This window comes from Bombus affinis, chromosome 6 (genome assembly GCF_024516045.1).
Source record: "Bombus affinis isolate iyBomAffi1 chromosome 6, iyBomAffi1.2, whole genome shotgun sequence".
NCBI lineage: Eukaryota > Metazoa > Arthropoda > Insecta > Hymenoptera > Apidae > Bombus > Bombus affinis.
Window position 1 is genome coordinate 2,642,778 of NC_066349.1, and position 19,432 is coordinate 2,662,209.

Genomic DNA, 19,432 nt, shown 5'->3' on the forward strand with positions numbered 1-19,432 from the left:
AAAAAAGAAACGGTGCTGGCATTTTCGGTGATTTTACAGAAGCCGGAGCAGCCTCGACATGTCCCGGAATCGTTGGGCGGAATTTATGGACCGCCTAGTTCCTGGCCCAGAAAACAACTACCGCGAAAATAACGCCGAAGCTTCGTTGGTCTTTCCTTTTCTCGAGATCTCGTAATTTCGTCAGATGGACTTGATGGAGCGAGAACTTCCATCGTTCGTGCAGTCACCAACATCGCCGACAGGCATCGTGTACTTCGGGTAAGTAATCAAAGAACGATATTTCAGGAGTGGGTCAAGTTTAACTGTAGTTTATGCTTGTTCGATGTTGCTGCTATTGCTGGGTCTCTATAAATTCGGGACTTTGTCTCAGCGTTCCTCCCTCGACCGTCGCCGAAACAGACGCAAAGAATCGATGGATTAAGGGGACGGGCTTCGTTACCAAGTTCCGAACAAACTTCTCCGTTTACACTACTTCGCTTTAATACAATGTGCTTGTTTGCAGGAAGCAAAGTACGGGTAGGTACATATTCGCAGGACAAAAGGAGACGAACGATACGACACCGAAAAGGATTTCATTCTGGTAGATGCACGGATGCATCGCGATGACTTCTTAGACGAGGTAATCCTTGCCGATCCACGAGCGTTCCTAGGTAATCAGAAACCGCGTTTACATAAGATTGGCGCTTTTACAAAGGCAAACAGGAAACCGAGCAGATCATTGCAATACGAATAGCTTTAGATACAACGAGTAATTGTTTCAGCTGTAGATACGTAGATGATTTCGAAAGGCACCAGTGGCCGATCGAGACGAAATTTGGTGGGTATCGTGAGACGAGATAGTAATTAAACGTTGTACAATTAGAAGTGAAATATAAAATCTTAACTTCAAAATGCATCAAGTCATGCATTCGAACGATATAGATCTCTACATCTCTGACAGACGACCAGAAAAGTATAAGTCAGAATTATTAATTCCGCAAGGAAGCATTTATACTACTCAAAGTGCAATGTAAGCTTAGCTATTATATTTTGAATATACCGTTAGAATCTCGGAAAAATTGAAATTGACTCGTATTAGATAGAATCATAAAAAAAAAGAAAGTAATGTAGAAAATACTAGCGTACTTATCCTGTTGACCAAAATTTGACTTATATAACTTCTCATCAGAGATATAGGAAATAGATATCGAATTTAAGGTTTTATATTTCAGATCTTCTATCTGGTACAATGATACCTACCAAATTTCGTCCCGATCTGCATTGGAAATAATATCCATTGTTTCGTCCTGCTTTTCTAACGAAGAAAGCTCCTCGAATCCCGCGTGCTTTCAAGGCTTTATATTAATGTTAATTTCGAGCCAAACTGCTCCTTCCTGATCTTTTGTTTCGATACAGCACACGGAGAGTAGGGTAGACTTTATATACCTGTAGACAAAATACATGTAAAGCGTGATATAAAAAAAGACTGCGTAATATTCCTGACGGATTAAATTTCTACATGTTACGCGAATACCTTGGCTCCGATGTCTAAATCGCACGCTATCGACGCGCCTATGGAATTTCCAGCTCGAGTTATGCCATCCATATACTACGTCAAGGTGGGATTTTTGATGTATATATTTGACGTAAATACGACAGAAAATCGTTCAAAACATATTTCTCCGACGTATTGGCGTACTAGCGTCTGTTTCTCTGGTAGGAAATCCTTGGTAGCGTGGAACTATGTCTAACCCAAATAATTAACATGTGCGTTCAGGCTCATACATCTGACGGTTCTAAAAATCCCACCTTTAAATAACCAGCTTCTCACCAGTGTTAAATGATTAACCCTTTCGCTATCGCGTGTTACACATATACGACGCACTAGTTGCCTTTCATAGCCTCACCGTTACACGTATGTCACACATTCTAAAAGCCGCTTGGATTGTCTATTTGTTATCTTTTATCACTATATATGTAAAAATATATGTTATATTATGTAAAACGTTGAAAATTCGAAATTTGTACTGCGTACAGAGGCTTCTTTAATCGGCAATAACGAAAGCTTCTGTTAACGATAAGTATAATATAGGTATAATGTACTTTGCATTCGATTGATTATCTTTCTAATAATCGATGCCTCTTTCCAATCAGTCGTTAATTCTAAATCTTTCACTTTCGAAAGTAAGCAAACTCGCACCACGACAATACACGTTTATCGCAATGTACATAAATACATGTATAGTATAGAAGTAGGATCGATATTTATATCCCGGATGCCAACATCCGACTTTACGTATATCCTTCTGGAATCTACCGAGGCATTCGCGAATTTATACGGAATGCAAGATACAGGAAACTCCACGGTGGAATTCGTTAATCGAGGGTTTAAAGGTGTGCCACCCACGCACGGTCTTCCTCCCAAACTGGCACGATATTGTCTGGTCGCGTACAAATCGCGTTTTTTCGAGGGTGTGACGCGTTACACCGAGAGATAGCAGTGGTTTTCGGGCCAGTTATCGTAAAATCGTTCTCGTTTTGACGATGAGCTTGATTCGGAACCACTTTAGTTACCAGAAAATTGCATTTTTGCTTTCCATATTGCAACACACAACGATCCCCGTTTTTATCATCGACGAGGGTCGCGCCCTTTTTAAATTCGAATCGATTCACTGGAATAAATAAAAACCCCGGCAAAATGCAAATTATCGATGTCACAGAGTGTCAGAAAGTGCACGAGATATGTATAATGTATAACGCCAGAGATGGCGTTCGATAACGAACGATGCGCCGTGCAAATTACGAACGCTGATGACGATAAATCAAAGAAGGTGCCACAGCGCTTTTTCCTCCGAGCTTTCTAACTCTCGCGATTGTATAAGGTCGTGAATCGGATATTCGTCGATCTGGCGTTCTTTTTCAGGCTATTGTTTCACAGGAGGACAAGGATCGAAGACGAGTCGTCGCGATAACAGCCATCGTTTACAGGGAACGAGAAACGACGAATCATCCGGTGCAGCACTATAATCGTCCACGAAATCGTCAGAGTTCTTGATGGAAAAAAATTCTATCGCCGTGTTAATTGACGCGCAACGCCCAAGTAAGTAGTTTCGGGTGATCGTCCATTCTTATCGTGGATAGATCGAACGAAAGTCGACTTCTTTAAGAGTTTCCGAGAATGGAAAAAACGACGTTCTTGTATCGGAGAGAACAGAGATCCGCCAGGCAGTCGTAAATCTCTTTTCCTCTGGCTGGTAAGTCGTTGTACGATCGGTATCACGACGTATCACGGGGGCGAGGTCGAATCCTCGTAGGAAGAAGTAGATGACCCATGACGAAATCGTTCACTGGTCTTCGGCTGTGGTCGAGCCTACCCACGTAACTCCTTTCGGTGACACTGACTTTCGTATCGATTATGTAACAATTAGTTCACGATACCGGGCAAACTAGTTTCCTGCTCTAGATACGGTAACGGCTGGCCTGTTCTCGATCGAAAGAAATCCAAAGCGCACGATACGATCGCGAGGTAGCCGCGTTTCATTGCGTTCTTCTTACGATCCAATAGGCACAACAGTAGCAAACCAAGATGCATCCGTTCTGTGAACTAGTTCAACGTTAGATCCGAACGTCCTTTCTCGTTAAAGAATTTGACGATTCTTCTTGGACAATTCCTCTGGTCACTTCTCCTCGTGGATCTATCGTTGTATTATGTATACCTTTCTCGGTTACAAAGAGAATTCTCTATTAGGAGAACGTGGCGTTTAAATCCTTAAAACCTGTATACGTACCAGGTTCATACAGATGCTCGAAGAACTCTTGAGATTTGACGAGAAATGCTCTTATCTCGCTCTTCCATCCGGATCAAAGTTCATTTCCGACGATTTTCCAGCTAGTTTTCGCTCGCGAAGCGAAACACCTTCGACAAGGCCTGTCGCGAGATTTTCCTTATCGTGGTTACTATAGAAAATCCTATTATCAGGTAGGTTTGTTGAAAGAGAGGAAGGCAAGAAATGGGAAGAAAGAGAAGGAAAGAGAGAGAGAGAGAGAGAGAGAAGGAAGCGGCGGTGGTCGGCGCAATATGCCGAGCTACTTCGTCCGGAAATAATGTGGAAACGGCAAATATTATTTTAACCGTCGATTTATAGAGTGGGCCCGTCACTCTGACGAGAACCAAGCATTGTTGTTTCCTAACTTGTTTCAACGTTCGGCCGGCGCACGCGCGCTCCGCTTCCTTTCCAAACCCGCTAATTATAAACAGCTGCGAGTCCACCATTTCTCTTCCGTCTGTTTCCGCAAAATCCCATTCGCCGCGATCGATGACGAGAAGTAAGAAAAGAAACAAACTACATTCTCGATGTTTCGTTCAAAAATTCCTTCGTTTTTTCTTCCAAATATATACGAAAGGATCGACGAGAATTTAAATCAACGGCGAAAATTTGATTAATATCAAGCGAACGGAGTTGCTCAAAACCGTGAATAATGATCGCGTTGCAAAGGGTGCGCTGCAAGCGTACAAAAAGGAAACTTTATCGCGCGTAAAAATAATGCAGCGAGCAGAGGCTGTAAAAGAGTGGACGTCCAAATCCTTTAACGAAATGGGCTGCATAAAATCTGCATAAAGTACGTGTAGTTTGTAACGGGTGTAATTCACCCGACCGCGTATACGAACGACGAATAATAATTCATGCTTTTTCATAAATATAGCGAGCTCTGTGGAGGGACGTTCTCCGATCCGGTGAAAGACTGATGCAAATTCGATTTGTTTGTCATTTTAATTCTATTCATAACTCAAAAATTCCGCAAACGTTCTCCGGGGAAAGGACGACACACGTTCATAAGTTGAAAACTTCTACAACGCGTTTTAATTCGAAATTTCTTTTGTTCCGCATTTCGAAATCCGCGCAAATGCGTATCGTCGATAATAATCAACCATTCATCGCAAATATCGCAAATTATCGAGAATGATTTTGTTTTTGTTCTCCTCTTTCGCTTTTTTCCCTGCGTGTTGTATTTGATCTGCCTGTATCGTAATATACCGCGCAAACAAGCATAAATAAATAAACATACCTGTGTGTAAATAAACGTACGCATAATGTTTGATAGAATATCCGATCGCGTCAGAAACTCCAGCGGCAAAACAAAGCTGTGCTTTGAATTGCGACCCGATTTGTCACGTCAGACTTTTCCGAGTTTCTTCTATCGTTTGATAAGAAAAAGCAAGGGAAAAAGGGGGAAACAGAAGTGTAATGAAATTGTTTTCGGCCGATGGTCGATCCGTAAGAGGACAAAAAGATCGGTTCGCGAGCGGCACAGAAAATTAATAAGAATCACCGGGTCGTGAATAATTCTGCAAAGTTCGATCCTTGAAAGTTTAAAAGCTACTGACGAAGAAAAAGCGTGGAGAAGTTTCGAGAAGCCGACAACTTTATCGAAGCGATCAGCTCTAATAGAAATATTTCGATCCACGAAAACTCTTACGGTTGAACTGGGAATTGAATACGCGAATATATTCAGAAGTACTAGAGAGGAGGGGGCATGAGGAGGAGCTTCGTTTAGCTAATAGACATCTTCGCAGATTAATAAAATATACAGGTGAAAGAGAATAACGAGCAATTAGACTAGTTCGATCGATACAAGTAGTCATTCCTCTAGCGAAAGAAAAAAAAGAAAAGAAAAACGGTTGGCTAGGCAAACAAAAAAGACAAAGATTTAATCATTGGAACAAAAATGCTGAATTGAATATATATACATATTCAGTGGCGAAAGTCTACATACAGCTACCGAATTTTGTGTGTCTGGCTTACCAAAGGAATTAAAGATGCACTCTTTATCAGAAAATTATTTATACTTATATATAATACGATTATTACTCATGTATATTTAACGGGAATTAAACAAATGAAAACATTTTACTCACAAATCTCGGGATAAAACTGTAGCAGAGCTTTAATTTTTTCAACGTCAAGAAAATAGCGGTCATTATTGATACTTACGTACGAGATATTTACTGACAAATGCATATATTACAAGAAGAAAATGTCATAATTGCCGTATTATCTGCACGAATATTTTTGGTACATTAACGCAAATATTGTTAAAGCGCAGCATAATTTAGTCGCTTTTGTCTTTATCAAGAAAATAATGTAATTTTCATAACATTGTATTTTATATTATTTTTTTACTTCTTTTTTTTAATAACGATGAAACCGAATAAATTACGCTACACTTTAATAATATACGCGTTAATGTGCTAAAGAGCTTCATAAAGCTAATGTTTCAAATGTAACATATTACACATAGAGAGTGTATGCAAAGCTTTATGACCAACTGTATATAGAGGTTCCGAGATTCTTGCGTTATTTAATCTACGAATAACTCAAGTTGCACATACATACAGCAGAATATTTGGTCTATCGAAATGGGAACACGGTTTCCGTGCTTTCAACGTACCACACACTATTCGTTTTTACGTTTCAAAACTGCTAACAGCTACTCGAAGGATCTAATAAGAGCTTCTTTACTGCTTTCATTTCTGCAGCAAAATTGCTTCACCGCCTGTAACAATGTCCAGCTACCGATTTGATTTTTCTCGCACGCGTTTCCCTCCCACGGGAAAAACTGTGACACGTTCGCCCGTCGTTTCGTCTACGATAATTGCAATATTACTGGCTCACGCGTCACGAAAACTCTCTCGAGAGATAAACGATCGTACGAAACGCTTCTTTTTCCTCGCATCGTCGACAATTCTACGTTTCACCTGAACGAACATTTGATTCGCTTCAAAGAGTAATTGAAAGTAATTACTTCCCTGGAACCTCGATATTTCACTGACGACGAATCGTGCGTAAAACAATAGGAAAAAAGGACACGCGATCGCATGCTAAGACCGAGCAACGTTTATCGTTCTCACTGTGCAACGTCGGTTATCCGACCATCAATTATCTAAACCCCCAATTACACGAAAGCTAGTCTCGCGACTGTTAATTATCCAGATGCACGATTAGAAAATCTTGCAATTTAGATATGGAAACGCATTTCTATCTACATGTATAGATACAATGTACGTAGATGTCGACTTATTAACCTAAAGTGTTCCCCGATTTGTACGTACGATCAACATTATGATTTGTGTAATTTTAAAGTTAAGCAAGAAACACGATCATACGCGTAAAACTCAAAGAGAGAGACCGGTTATTTTGAGGAGAACAGCACGCCTGCTTTTAAAATTCATTGATAGCGACGCATAAACAAAGACATCAGCAGCCTATTAATTCATAGGCATCAGAAAGTATGAATCATGCGCCACAAGTCATTCATTTTGAATATACAAGGTAATTTCAACGCTTCAGCCAATGAAATCGGATCTCGTTTTAAAAATTACTCGAGACAGTAATTTCCTTGGAATGTAGAGTGGCAACACGAAAAAACCAATTTAAAGAGAACAAGTTTTAGCCTTATAGATAGACTATCTCTATTTAAACCTGCTACGTTCCTTCGACCATTTTCGATACAATTACGTTTCTTTTAAAGTTAAAAACTACCTTCGGTTTGGAGAAAATATAAAAAAGAAAAGTTTATTTGTACGCGTCATTCCTTGTTTCAGTTTCATGCTGAACATCTTAAAACATTGCACGTTCTTTTCGCTTGTTAAAATGAGAGCAAAATTGAAATATAAAAATTCGAAGAACGTAACAGAATTAAGAGACGTCATCGAAGATGAAGATTTTTCTTGACCCCGTGGAAACAAGGAACCTCGCGCAATAGAGCGGATAGACATCACCGATGGCATCCCTAAAGGCGAGGCGCGTCATTAGAGACATGACGAAACAACGTCTCTGGAGAAACGTTTGACGTGTGCCCGATGAATCGCGGCACATGAAACCAGAGCACAGAGGCTCACAAAGCTCTCGCGAGCAATTTCTCATTCATCTTCGGCGAAGCTTCATAAATATTCTCGAGCTTCACGGATATTGTACACGTGTGTATCCATTGCCGAGTTCTCATCCGACTTGGACAAATGAACCGGTGGAATTTCGTGCCACGGCTCCCCATTCGTTCTTTCTTCTCTGTATACGCATCGACCGACGTGAAAGGCCACCCTAAAAGCTCTATCCAACTCCTTCGTGAAATCACCGCTTTTCGAAATTCATTCGACACGACGCGCACGATTGTCACGACAGTTTATGCAGCGTGCGTTATGTATCTCCCCTGCGTGTATGTCACCCTCGATTTTCACGAGCATATCCTGTCGAGTCGACACGTCCATTTCACGCGTTGCTTCCAGCTTTTAAGTTAGACAATCTGTTCGATCGACTAAGAGCGTGCAAAAGAGAAAGAGAGAGAGAGAGAGAGAGAGAGAGAGAGAGAGAGAGAGAGAGAGAGAGAGAGAGAGAGAGAGAGAGAGAGAGAGAGAGTAAACATCGAGCAAGAGAAATCAATAGAAAATCGGTCGTGAAAAAGGAGAATCCGTGGCTAATATAATAGAATTTCGAAAGAGCATGGGAAGAGCTCTGAGATAAGAGATAATCGGCTCGATTGCAATTAAAGATGCAGAACACCGTAAAGAGCTATCTATCGATCAATCTATATCGAATCGAATGAGAGGGTAAAGTATAATAATATCTTCTTCTCTCAGCTTTATCACCTCTGGCAATAACGATAAAAGAGGAACTATCTAGATTAGTATGTAATGTATCCTTGGAAAAAGAATACGAAAAAGAGAGAAGAAGCATCAAAGTGTATTATATTTATTATATCTCGATAAAATATTCTTTGTGATATCCTGGCTAGGAATTGCCTCTGAGAGTGGTTCACAGTGCCGTCACGCTTTGTCCGAAGGGATATTATCGGAATTTTTTTTCCAAATAGCCTTCTTCTCGGAATTATTAGCAATAGGTAATATTGCATAATAAATAAATGTAACAGGGAGAAGATGTTCAGTTATGGCAAGCTGCAAGACCTCCGTTGCTACCGACGAGACACTCGATACCGAGATACCGCGGTGACATTCGATACTAATAATGTATTCTATATCAGGACGGAATCAATCGGATAAAGTAGACAAGGAGAGAATGCAACGGAACGTTCGTTCGTGATCGCGCGCCGCTCTTTCTCGTCGAATGCTGACTCGCGAGCAAAACCTGTAAGCCGATATTGCACGAACCGACATAATCGGAACCGACAACGATGGTTAAAATGTTAAACGTTGCACTTTCGTATTCCTCGAATTCGCACCGCACGCGAGCAACGGAAGAAATAATTAAAGAAGCGAGATTCCCCGAAAGCTTGGTTCTAATCTCGAAGCAAGTAGAAAATGTGGTGGCAGATCGCAGTAACATGGAGTAAAATCGCAAGAATTTCGCACGCTGCTAAATACATGCACGCGTGTACATATTACCTAAGCAACTGTTCGAGAGGCTGGGAACGCGGTTTCGAAATATGCTCGGGTGCTAAACATTCGCACAGGAACAAAGCGAACGTATTCCAATTAGAGTAACAAGATGGCAAAAAAGCAAAGAGAAATTCACCGTTTTAACGGGCCATTACTAATTTCTGCGCCGTGTAACTTGTTCCTTCGTGGTCTTTACGCGAGGATGAAAACGCTTTTGGGTCAAGAAGACTGGATTAAATTGAAGGACGCTCATAGGCTAAATTTAGGCAAGGCAGAAGAAATCGAGCCCGACTTCTCCTTCCGCTTCCATTACCACAGACCACGATCGCGACACGGCTGACGATTTTGCAAAACTCGAATGTCTTCGGTTAGGCGTACACCCTGCCTCTCAAGAGTCTCCGTACTTTTTGCCTCCGGAGCAACTATCTCGCGATTCTTCGGTGTAAGGATCGGTTTCACCAATTTATTGCGCTTAATTTTCTTCCATAATTTTCATTTGATGACTTTTACTGCCGCTATTGCTTCATTCTTTTGGTCGCTAGCAAAGTACCGTAAATGCCGGATACTGAAATACGTAAGAAGAAAGGGAGGAGTCGTTACTGTTATCCATCGATTAGCGCGGCGAATTTAAACATACAGTGGAACTCCATTTATCTGAACTTGTCGAGGAACGAACAGTTTATATAATCGGAGTTCGCTTATTTTCTCCACTACCTATTATTTTTCGTTCACATAATAGGAGCTCACGTTCAGATAAATGGATTCGATCGGCAAAAGTTCGGTTACTCAGGCATTAAACAAAACTTCGTCCAAAATAACTGCAGTTCAGATATATGGAATTCTACTATACATGCACGTACGTGTCTTTCAGCGAATAAACGATCACGATCGAACATACACAATTTAGAAACGTGGTTGCTTCGAATCGGTAATTTCAAAATAATTCCATTATACGATACGGATGATTCTACTTATGCGCTATGACGAGAAAACGTTACCGGTGTACAAAGTCTAAGCTTGGATTACTCATTTCGATTGCGAAAGTAGTAGAACGGCGAGCATCGTTTGTTAATTCGATACGGAAAGCTGGAAGTCACCGATCGAACATCACCGTGTATAGTATTTTAACCCTGTTGAAATTGTAATTCTTCCGTAATTTCTCGTGGCTTCGAAATATGCCGCTTAACGAGGCCGGATCTCGAGGAACGGTTCAAGGTAAAAGTTCACTGGCCTCGTCAAAGGAACTATAACCTGCAAAGTAAATGGAAGAGGTGATCCGCCTTCGAGCCTTTCTGCCTTCGCGTTCCCTCGAGGGAGCAGGAGCAAAGAGAACTTACAGGGGTCTAAGAAAACTTCTTCTGCTGTCGATGTAAAGTCAAAGCCGAGGTTCGGTACTTAACCGATCGAAGAAAATTATCGCTCACGGTGGGCCGTTCGCGTATCGAACAATACGAATGTGTATGTGTGTGCGTGTGATGTAAGCGACGATCAGACGACAGCTAGCGAAAAGGTGCCTTGAGGATCGGGTGACGCGTCCATTGTTTTGCATTTCGCGAACGATCGATCGATTCATTTATCAAGATGTATCGTGACGTAAGATCGCGTTACATTCCGTGCGGTGCAACGGCCTTGAAACTCGCAATCACGTATTCAAGAGGCCGTGATGTAGTTTGCTCGAAGTGCAGTTAGGCAAACGAGAGACTTTTCTAAGAAACTTATTGCGTTGGTTACTTTGATCGAGTGCGCCGGAGGAACAATGCACCACTGATTGGGAATGGCGTGCTCGTTTTTCACGATGTTTCGAGCAGCATGCGAGAAGAGGTGCGCTTATTCCAATGAAAAACGAGAAAAATCCTGTTGCCTGCCGTCGGCTATTTACTTCCATAAAATAATATAGAGTATATGGCATATAGCAAACGCTATCTAGGAGTAGCTGCTCGCGTTTACGAAACATCTTGACTGGGAAGTCACTTTCTTCGTTTATCAAGAAGCGCCTTGATTTTTCCTTTTAGGGAAGTATATCCATGGTGATGGAAAGAATTTTTCCAAACTAACTTAATTCTTCGTGTTGGGTTTCAAAAGAGCTCGCTCGAAAACTATCTCATTGTAATTCGTTCAATGTAAAACCGGCATTCTCCGCTCGCTAAACTAGCTTAGCTCGACTCGAAATTTCAAGTATTTCTGTGCATTTCCAGTGTGCTATATGTTCGTAGTTGGTTCGCTCGCAACGAGAATAAAAATCACGACGCGCATCCCGTGCAGCGTGAAAAAGCTAACGTTAGAAGGAAATCGGTAACGATCACGTCTGGCCTCGTTTGCGCCGACTTACCAGCCTCTTGGCTAACTCGATACACAAGTTGCTTCTTCGCAAGGCGGCGCGCGTATCCATAACTTCCGGAATAAAATCTCCCGCTAATTTCAGGAAGAATGCAGCCCCGAGAACGGCAGCGTCGTCGAGGGGAACTACGCAATTATTCCTTCGTTGCCGTTCGACTTGCCAGCATAGTTTTCTCTTTCTTCGCTCTCTTTTTTTTCGCTTTTGTTTCCGTAGCTCTCGGTGGCCGCGTTAGTCTTCCATTAACGCTCATTAACATGCCGTGTGCAGATTTAACTGGAACATCGATTGCGACGCGGCGGCTTCGAAGCCTCCCTCTCTATCTCTGCAATGTGTTTCTAAACGAGGAAACGGGGGAACGGTTAGAAAACGGTCGTTGCTTCGGCTCCCATTCCCGATCTCCACCCTTTTGCATCTCGACCACCCTCGACCCTCGACCCTCGACTCTCCTACCATCGCTGCCATCATTAAGAGAAACGTATCTCTTCGTACGTTGCGCAGAGTCGAATCAACTTTCCTTTGTTTTCAAATAATTTTCATTCACCGTTTAGATATTGCTGTGAAACATTTACGAAATTTATTTCAACGTTTCGGGTCCGATTGTAATTCAACGAGCTCGTTGCTCACTCGAATCTCTTGTTGCGACCAAGGCGACCGGGACAGGTCGTCGTCCTATACCGTAATGTGGACAGGGGAAAACACATTTTTCACAGGATATTGCGGACAATAAAGAGTTAGAGTTCGTAAAATCGAAGACAGACGAGAAGACCGATTTTCAACGGGCCTCGAAAAGGTAAACAGGGAAAGCAAAATGCATCAGGTCATTTTGGGTACGGCTTAATTTCCGTGCAAGCCGTTCGGCGGGATTAAATTTACAGCTTTTGGAAAATCCTGGCACGAACGGGCCACGTTGCAGGTTTGCTTAACGACACGCTCGCTTATAATGGCAGTAAACTCGTTTATCGCCTAAATACACGCGCTACGGCTGACGGAATTAACGTCGAACGGAACATTCCGGTAATAAGTGGAACGCACTTTTGTCGGGGAAATCGTCGGAGAAAGCGATTATTACGATAACGCGGCTCGATTTCAATTTCAATCGGATAATAACGGCGATTAATCGAAACGAAGAGGAGCCACTGTTCCGAAATTAATAGCCAGTAATTATCCAAACAACCGGATCGCGATCGAGGATGCTCCACAGTCATCCTTTTGAAATCAATTACCTTGCAGGTTGCGCAAGCTTGTCTCTCCGAAAGAGCGCGTTCGTTCGTTTCGCTGTTGAATCAACTGTGTATCGCGACTGCATCGCGATGTGAATTTTAAAACGGTCAAATGGAAGTTAAACAGAAGAATAGGGAGGCAGATCTTGCGAGAAGAAACGACGAAGTTGCAGGTTATCGTATACCTATTTATAACGTTCGTTGTGTAAATTGCGGCAATGTTTCCGCGATGAATATTATCGAGATACGCACAGCTTCCGTTTGAAAATTCCCACAAGGAAATCGTTTCCATTCGTCCAGCCGAAAGGGAGCGATTCAATTTTCCGCTGAATCGAGACAGTTTCGATTCGTTGATGGAATTTTAATAAGACGAGCATAGTGTTGGTAATTAATCCGAATATAGTTGAAATCGACGGGAATCGATGCGACGCTATCGAAATTTACGCATTTTGGTCCTTTCCAACTCTGTCCAGTTCTTCAAGCCATTTTCCATATAATCGTGTTTTTCTAATCTTAACGAATTTTCTCAGTTTCAGAAAAACGTGATGGTATCAAACGTTTTGATATTTCATATTACGATACAATTTCTCTTAAAACATTAAAAACATCTTCTGCTTGCCGAAGCAAGAGTGAAATTAAAGTATACAAATTCGAGGATCGCAGTAGGGTTGGTCTTGCCGATTCGTGCGAAGGACGCGCGTTTCAAATCTTTCGAAAGTTCGTACGAGATATGAAATCGAAATAATATTAATTTTCCATCCGTGACCGTACGCTATTCCATCGCGTTCGAATAACTTGAGTGAGAGTTTAGAAGGTCAATCGCGTCGACAGCGCGCGTTCTCGATCGGTCAACAATACGCAATTATAAAAGATATCTACTCGAAAACATTCGACAAATGAATCGGATTGAAACACTGGAAAGACAGGTAAAAAACTTCATCTCGTTTCTAAAAACGAAATTACCAATTGTCCCTTTTGCCGCGGATTCGAGATACCCAGCGTTGCGATTTAACGGCAAAGCGAGGCCGAAACGAAAGACAATTTGTTCGGACTCACGATAGTATGTACAAAAGAATCGAATTCCACGTTCCTCGATAAAACGTGTGCACGTTCAAATTTATATCTGTTGGCTCCGGTATCGGCAGAAAATAATAAAACCGTACAATCGCAAATTCGGAAGCGTGTAATAACGCGCGTTCGATTAATCGGTAAACGGCTCTCCTACCGAAGCGATCTCGATCACTCGTAGCTTATACTCGAGAACATATTTATCTACACGTAACGGTCGAAATAAATTTTCAATCACTCTCTATTAATTTAACCCTTTGCGGTCCGTGATATTTTCGAACTTCCATTCCAGACGATTCGCCCTGATTTCCTCGATCGCTGTCGTCAAGACGGTACTGTATAATTTTCCATTGTTACAATATTTCAGCAGCAAACTAGTAAAATAACATACCTATGCATGGATACACACATATATATATATATATATATGTATATTTATTATATTTTAACATAGTATATTTTAATCATATACATTTTAATAAATATGTAACAACGTAAATCCTTAGGGTAAATCAGACGATCGATTCTGGAAAATTAAGTTTATTTTGGGAATAATTAAATTAAACATTTAGTAACAAATCTACTAAAAATTTTACCTGAATAATCGAGAATCGATTTTCTAAGTCCTAAATTACCGTTCTTTTCTTATGATCTATTCTATTCAGCAAATGACTGTCGGTAAAACAAAGCAGAAGTAAAAATGTCGGTTAGCGGATAGTTTGAATTCTATAAAATTTACATATATATACGAAATGTGACATCGAGTCACATTTGACATAGGACCTTCAGTCGTTAATATAGTTATGTCGAGTTAATTAATTAACCACAATGCGGCATTTCTGAGAAGAGAAAGAAAGAAGAAAGGAAGAAGAAAGAAAAAGGCGAAAAAGTATATAGCTCCGGTGAAAAGACCAGCGGTTTTTTGGTCTTTGACCCACCGAGATTCGGAGCACATCTGCTGCGACTTGTTCCAGGTGCGCTTAAATTGGCGAGGATTGGGAGGAAGAACTAGGGAGAACCGAGGCCGATCGAGAAGAATGGTGGCAGGGGCAGTCGGTCGAAGGATAGAAGGATCACGGGGTAGCACGGTTACGAGGTCGAATCGTTTCGAGGAGGGAAGAAACGTTGTTCGGAGAAGGAAAAGTATAGGTCCGGTTGTGCGAGCGCGGTCCAAGACAATGGCGGAGGGGATCGGCGAAGCTTGGAACGCGAGTCGATCGCGTTGCACAATGAAGCAAAAGCAATTATTCGCGAAGCGCTCCCCGTGAATGCGTTAGGATACCGGCCAATGTGCAAGGATTATTACATTTATTCGTGATACAACGCCGTTTAATTATATGCTGAAATACGCGGCCGCGGTGCGTGGCGTGCACATACCGATACATTGGAACCCTCTTTTGTCGGAAACAGTTCGAACGTGCGAGCAAATCACCCAAGCGACTCGAACGTTCCATGGAAGCGCAAGTTCTTGACGCTCTCGACGTATCTACCGTACGACGACTTAATGGGCTTGCGTATCGTATCGTATCGTATCGCATCGCATTGCATCGTGCCTCGCCGAGTTTCCACTGTTTCTCTCGCTTGACAAAGATTAGAAAGCTTTGAGCACTGAAACAACCTGATAACGATACGCCGTTACCTTCTTCTGTTCTTGTCATTACGTAAACGACGGAAAAATAATCGCGCGTACATCTCCTTGCTTCGATAAAGCTGAAACGGAAAATCGAACGATTGGCAAAGTCGTGTCATTTTCTAAAATACTCTATCTCACGGATCTCATTTACGAGGGCGGCGGTCGCTCGATGCTGGATAAAAATTAACGAATCTTTTTCGCCTCGGAGCTTACGCGTGCCGCGAATTTAATATTTAGTACGTGTAAAGGGGCGCGCACGTACACGAAAATTTTAATTACGCGCGCGAATCTGACGAATAGCACGAGTACGTGCGAACGCGATTCACGCCCGAATATTATTTTAATTAAAAGGCTGTCTCTCGTTCTTCGTTCGACTGGCGCGAAACTTGGGCAGAACATGTCGTTTAACGCAGATTCAACGGGATTTTTCAATCAACACGCCAGCGTATATATCGGTGTTCCTTTCCGAGATATTTTCCCATCTTTTATTGTCCGGGCTTTGGTGTTATATTTGCCTTTAGCCTGTCCACGAAACAACCGTTTGCTTATATAACAAACGACCAGTTTGGAAGACGATCAACGGCAGTTGACCGCGGTTAGAAAAACCGTGGATACGATTTATCAACGTTCAAGAATGCAGATTAACTTTCTTGCCGATAATGCGGTCTCTCCTCTTTCCGTTCAAGGAAAAGTAATTTAAACTCTGTCTCGATCCGATCTTTACCGGTTATCGCACGCAAATATCTCTCGGGTCCAACCGCGCGTCCACACTGTAATCCGATTTGATTCTTCCATGCGTACTTTTTCTAATGGAGTCTAAATATTTGCCTATGCCGATGCATAACTGATTCGCACTTAATTTTACGAGCCATGGTTCAACCACCAACGACGGGAAGAGGAAGAAACGAAATCTCCGTGGATTCGCAAAGAAAACAACGGCGCAACGAGAGACGTAATTACGCGTACTGGAATTGGAAACGAACGAGTCTGGTAAAATATTTAAGAGCACGATGACCTTGGACCGAAAATATCAGCCGATATTAGCGTTAGTGTCATGATATTAAGTGTTAAAAGAATACGAACGAGAAACGCGTCTTTCGAACGGATTGCGAAATATCGCGTAACTGCACGAGAAAGACCGATCGATTTTTACGAAACGACGAGTTGTACGATTCCTTTTGCGTTACGACATGACGCGCTTTGTCCTGTATGTCGTGAAATGACGCCAATCTTTGAGTAGTGAACAACCGAGCGGGAATGGATCCTATGGATCTCCACAAAAGATAAATAAACGAATAATACCGAGACCCAATTATACGTGATATTTCGCATTTCAAACAAATGCGAAACAACGCATAAATCAGACGAAGAAACAAAGGATAACTTCTAGTACGTTCTCCTTACCTGTCTTTCCATCGCTCCATCCTCCGGAAACGTTCCAAAATCGCTGCATGATCCCAACAAACAAACGACTCGTCCCTATCGTCTTAGAAATTTCTTCTCTTTTTTTCTTCTCTTTTCTTCCAATAATGTCAGAACGTTGCGATGAAAAAATCGCGAAAACATATTTTCGAGCAGGATATCATTTTGCATGTACACGTAAGGACGCACCGTTAGTAAAATCAGCAGACATCACAACGCACGAACGATCAAAGGGACGATCGTTGAAACACCGCGTATCCTTGTGCAGCGACGAGAAGCAGGTTTCACTACATCGTTATTACTATTCTGACGACCGTTTCCGAGAAACTGCTCTTCCAGAGTTCCTGCCTGAACGGTTTTTACCGTTCCCACATGACTAACAGGTTGGCCGTGAACGCTGACCAAAACTTTTGTCCGTACACTTTGCACTAAATATGCTATTTGGCTGCTCTCTTTTACTATATAACGGAACGATCAATGTTTATGCATAACGAACCAGAAAAGGATAATACTCGCAGGAGGGAAAGGAAAACAGCAACGATGCTATCGAAAGACTTGTTGCGGTAGGTCTACCCACGCGCTTCTTGGCTATTTGAAAGAAGACAGTTCGAAAATATTTCCCAGTTTTCCGTATCGGCCAGGCCGTCGTTTTTATGTAAATATTCGTCCTTAGGGCTCGAAAAGTCTAATATACCGAACACAAACGTGTTTGCAGTTCGACCCCGTTATCTGAAAATTCCCGCGTAAACAAATTAGCTGTTCGTTTATTCGTTACGTATTTTTCGATCGTTCTCGGAACGTTTAAGGAGTATCGAAATCGCGCAGTAATAATAATTTCGAAGGATGATCGTTGAAAAATTGAACAAAAATTCGTTGAGGAAAGAGGACGCGACATGGAACACGATGTTACTTGCGCGACGTCTCGCACTCGACTGTGAGGTCGCCCGTTCAGACCAAAGACCGATTTAAAGCTAAGCCAAAGGCTGCCGGCCGATATCTCGGGAGGACCGATTTTCCCTTCAGTTTTCCCGTGATTGCGGCTGAAATTGAAGGCATGCCTTGTGCTGCGGATAAAAGCTGGCAGGTAATTAACCTTCTAGGTGACGGTACAATACGGGACAAAAGAAATTGCCATCGCCTGACACGTCAAAAATCATAAGTGGGCTCGAGGGCATTTAGGCTCGGGTGATTAATCTTTGAAACTGAAAGATTAGCGGAAGATCGATCGGAAAGATCTTCGGATAAATTTAGCGGACATGAAGAGCAGAAATTCGGTAAATTCTGATTTCGTGACTGGATCTGGAAACTTTCAAGATATATTAGACCGAAGTACCTAGTCACTTTAAGTGCTTCTATCTCCAAGTAAAGATCGTACTCCATCGTGTTCTCGCAATCGATATCTCGATGCAACAGCGTATTTCAATCGATATCTCCTTTATTTTATCTGTTATAGTCTTGTATTCCTTGAGCAAAATGTTTCGGATAAAATGTAATGATCGATACATTGTCATATCTTTCGCACGTGTTTATTGATTAGATAATTCTTTTTTAAATAAAGATATTTGGAATCGAATGTCAAAGTTAATTAGCTCAATGATAATCATCATTAATTTCATCTGCCCCTTTTTTTATCATCATTTCTCGTAAAGAAACGTGCGTGTGTGTGCGCGCGCGTGTATGTAATATATATGTGAACACCTATAACGATTTTAAGTCCCCAGTTCAAAGACTTCCCTCGGCTGTCTATTGTCCGTTATCTCTGTCTACGCATAGGGGCCGATCTTATGTATTTTCGAGGGGTTTCAAACTACAATAATGAAAACAAAGAACATCGTCGTTTAAAACACCTGGAACTTTTTTCGCCAAGCATATTGGAAATAAATAGTGAAAATATGTTTCACACCAAGAAAATAAGAATTTTCATGAAGCTGACAAATATTTCCTTCTTTCTCGACAAGTTGGCAATTTGACAACCAGAAGAGATTGCCTGCTTTGACTGTGCACAAAAGCAAAATATTTCTTTTAATAGACCTACTTTGAAGTTATCAATTTTTCATTCGACTTTGTGTTTTATTCCAAATACTCGACGACCGAAAATATACAAGCCTTTTGTTGTGTAACCGTTGCTCTCGAAGCAAAGTTTTCAATGCAATAAAGGATTATGGAATATACGATATGGTTCTTGAAACGATTGCGTTACAGTTATAAAGCCTTTACTTTCTTTACTTTACTTTCTTTGGCAAAAATATAACATCTTGAATAAAATATAATCAAGAGTAAATTAAACTACTTTTTTTATACTAAATAATATTTTATTTGTACACGTAGATCTACTCATGTCGATTGCTTTTTTTTATTATTATAACAATGCAACAATAACT

General features: G+C 41.5%; 1 protein-coding gene and 1 long non-coding RNA gene across 2 annotated transcripts in view; one reads left to right on the forward strand and one right to left on the reverse strand.

Moving 5' to 3' along the window:
• LOC126917137 (slit homolog 3 protein) overlaps positions 1-18,039 on the reverse strand; it is a 33,362-nt gene extending 15,323 nt beyond the window's left edge. The window contains exon 1 of the mRNA XM_050723687.1: positions 17,034-18,039. Coding sequence (XP_050579644.1) covers positions 17,034-17,082 — 49 coding nt within the window. The 5' untranslated portion in view covers positions 17,083-18,039. The remainder of the gene's footprint in view (positions 1-17,033) is intronic.
• Positions 134-2,088, forward strand: LOC126917167 (uncharacterized). Its single transcript, XR_007710872.1, has 2 exons — positions 134-258; positions 503-2,088. It is a non-coding gene; the product is annotated as an uncharacterized LOC126917167 (long non-coding RNA).
• Positions 18,040-19,432: the final 1,393 nt, after the last annotated feature.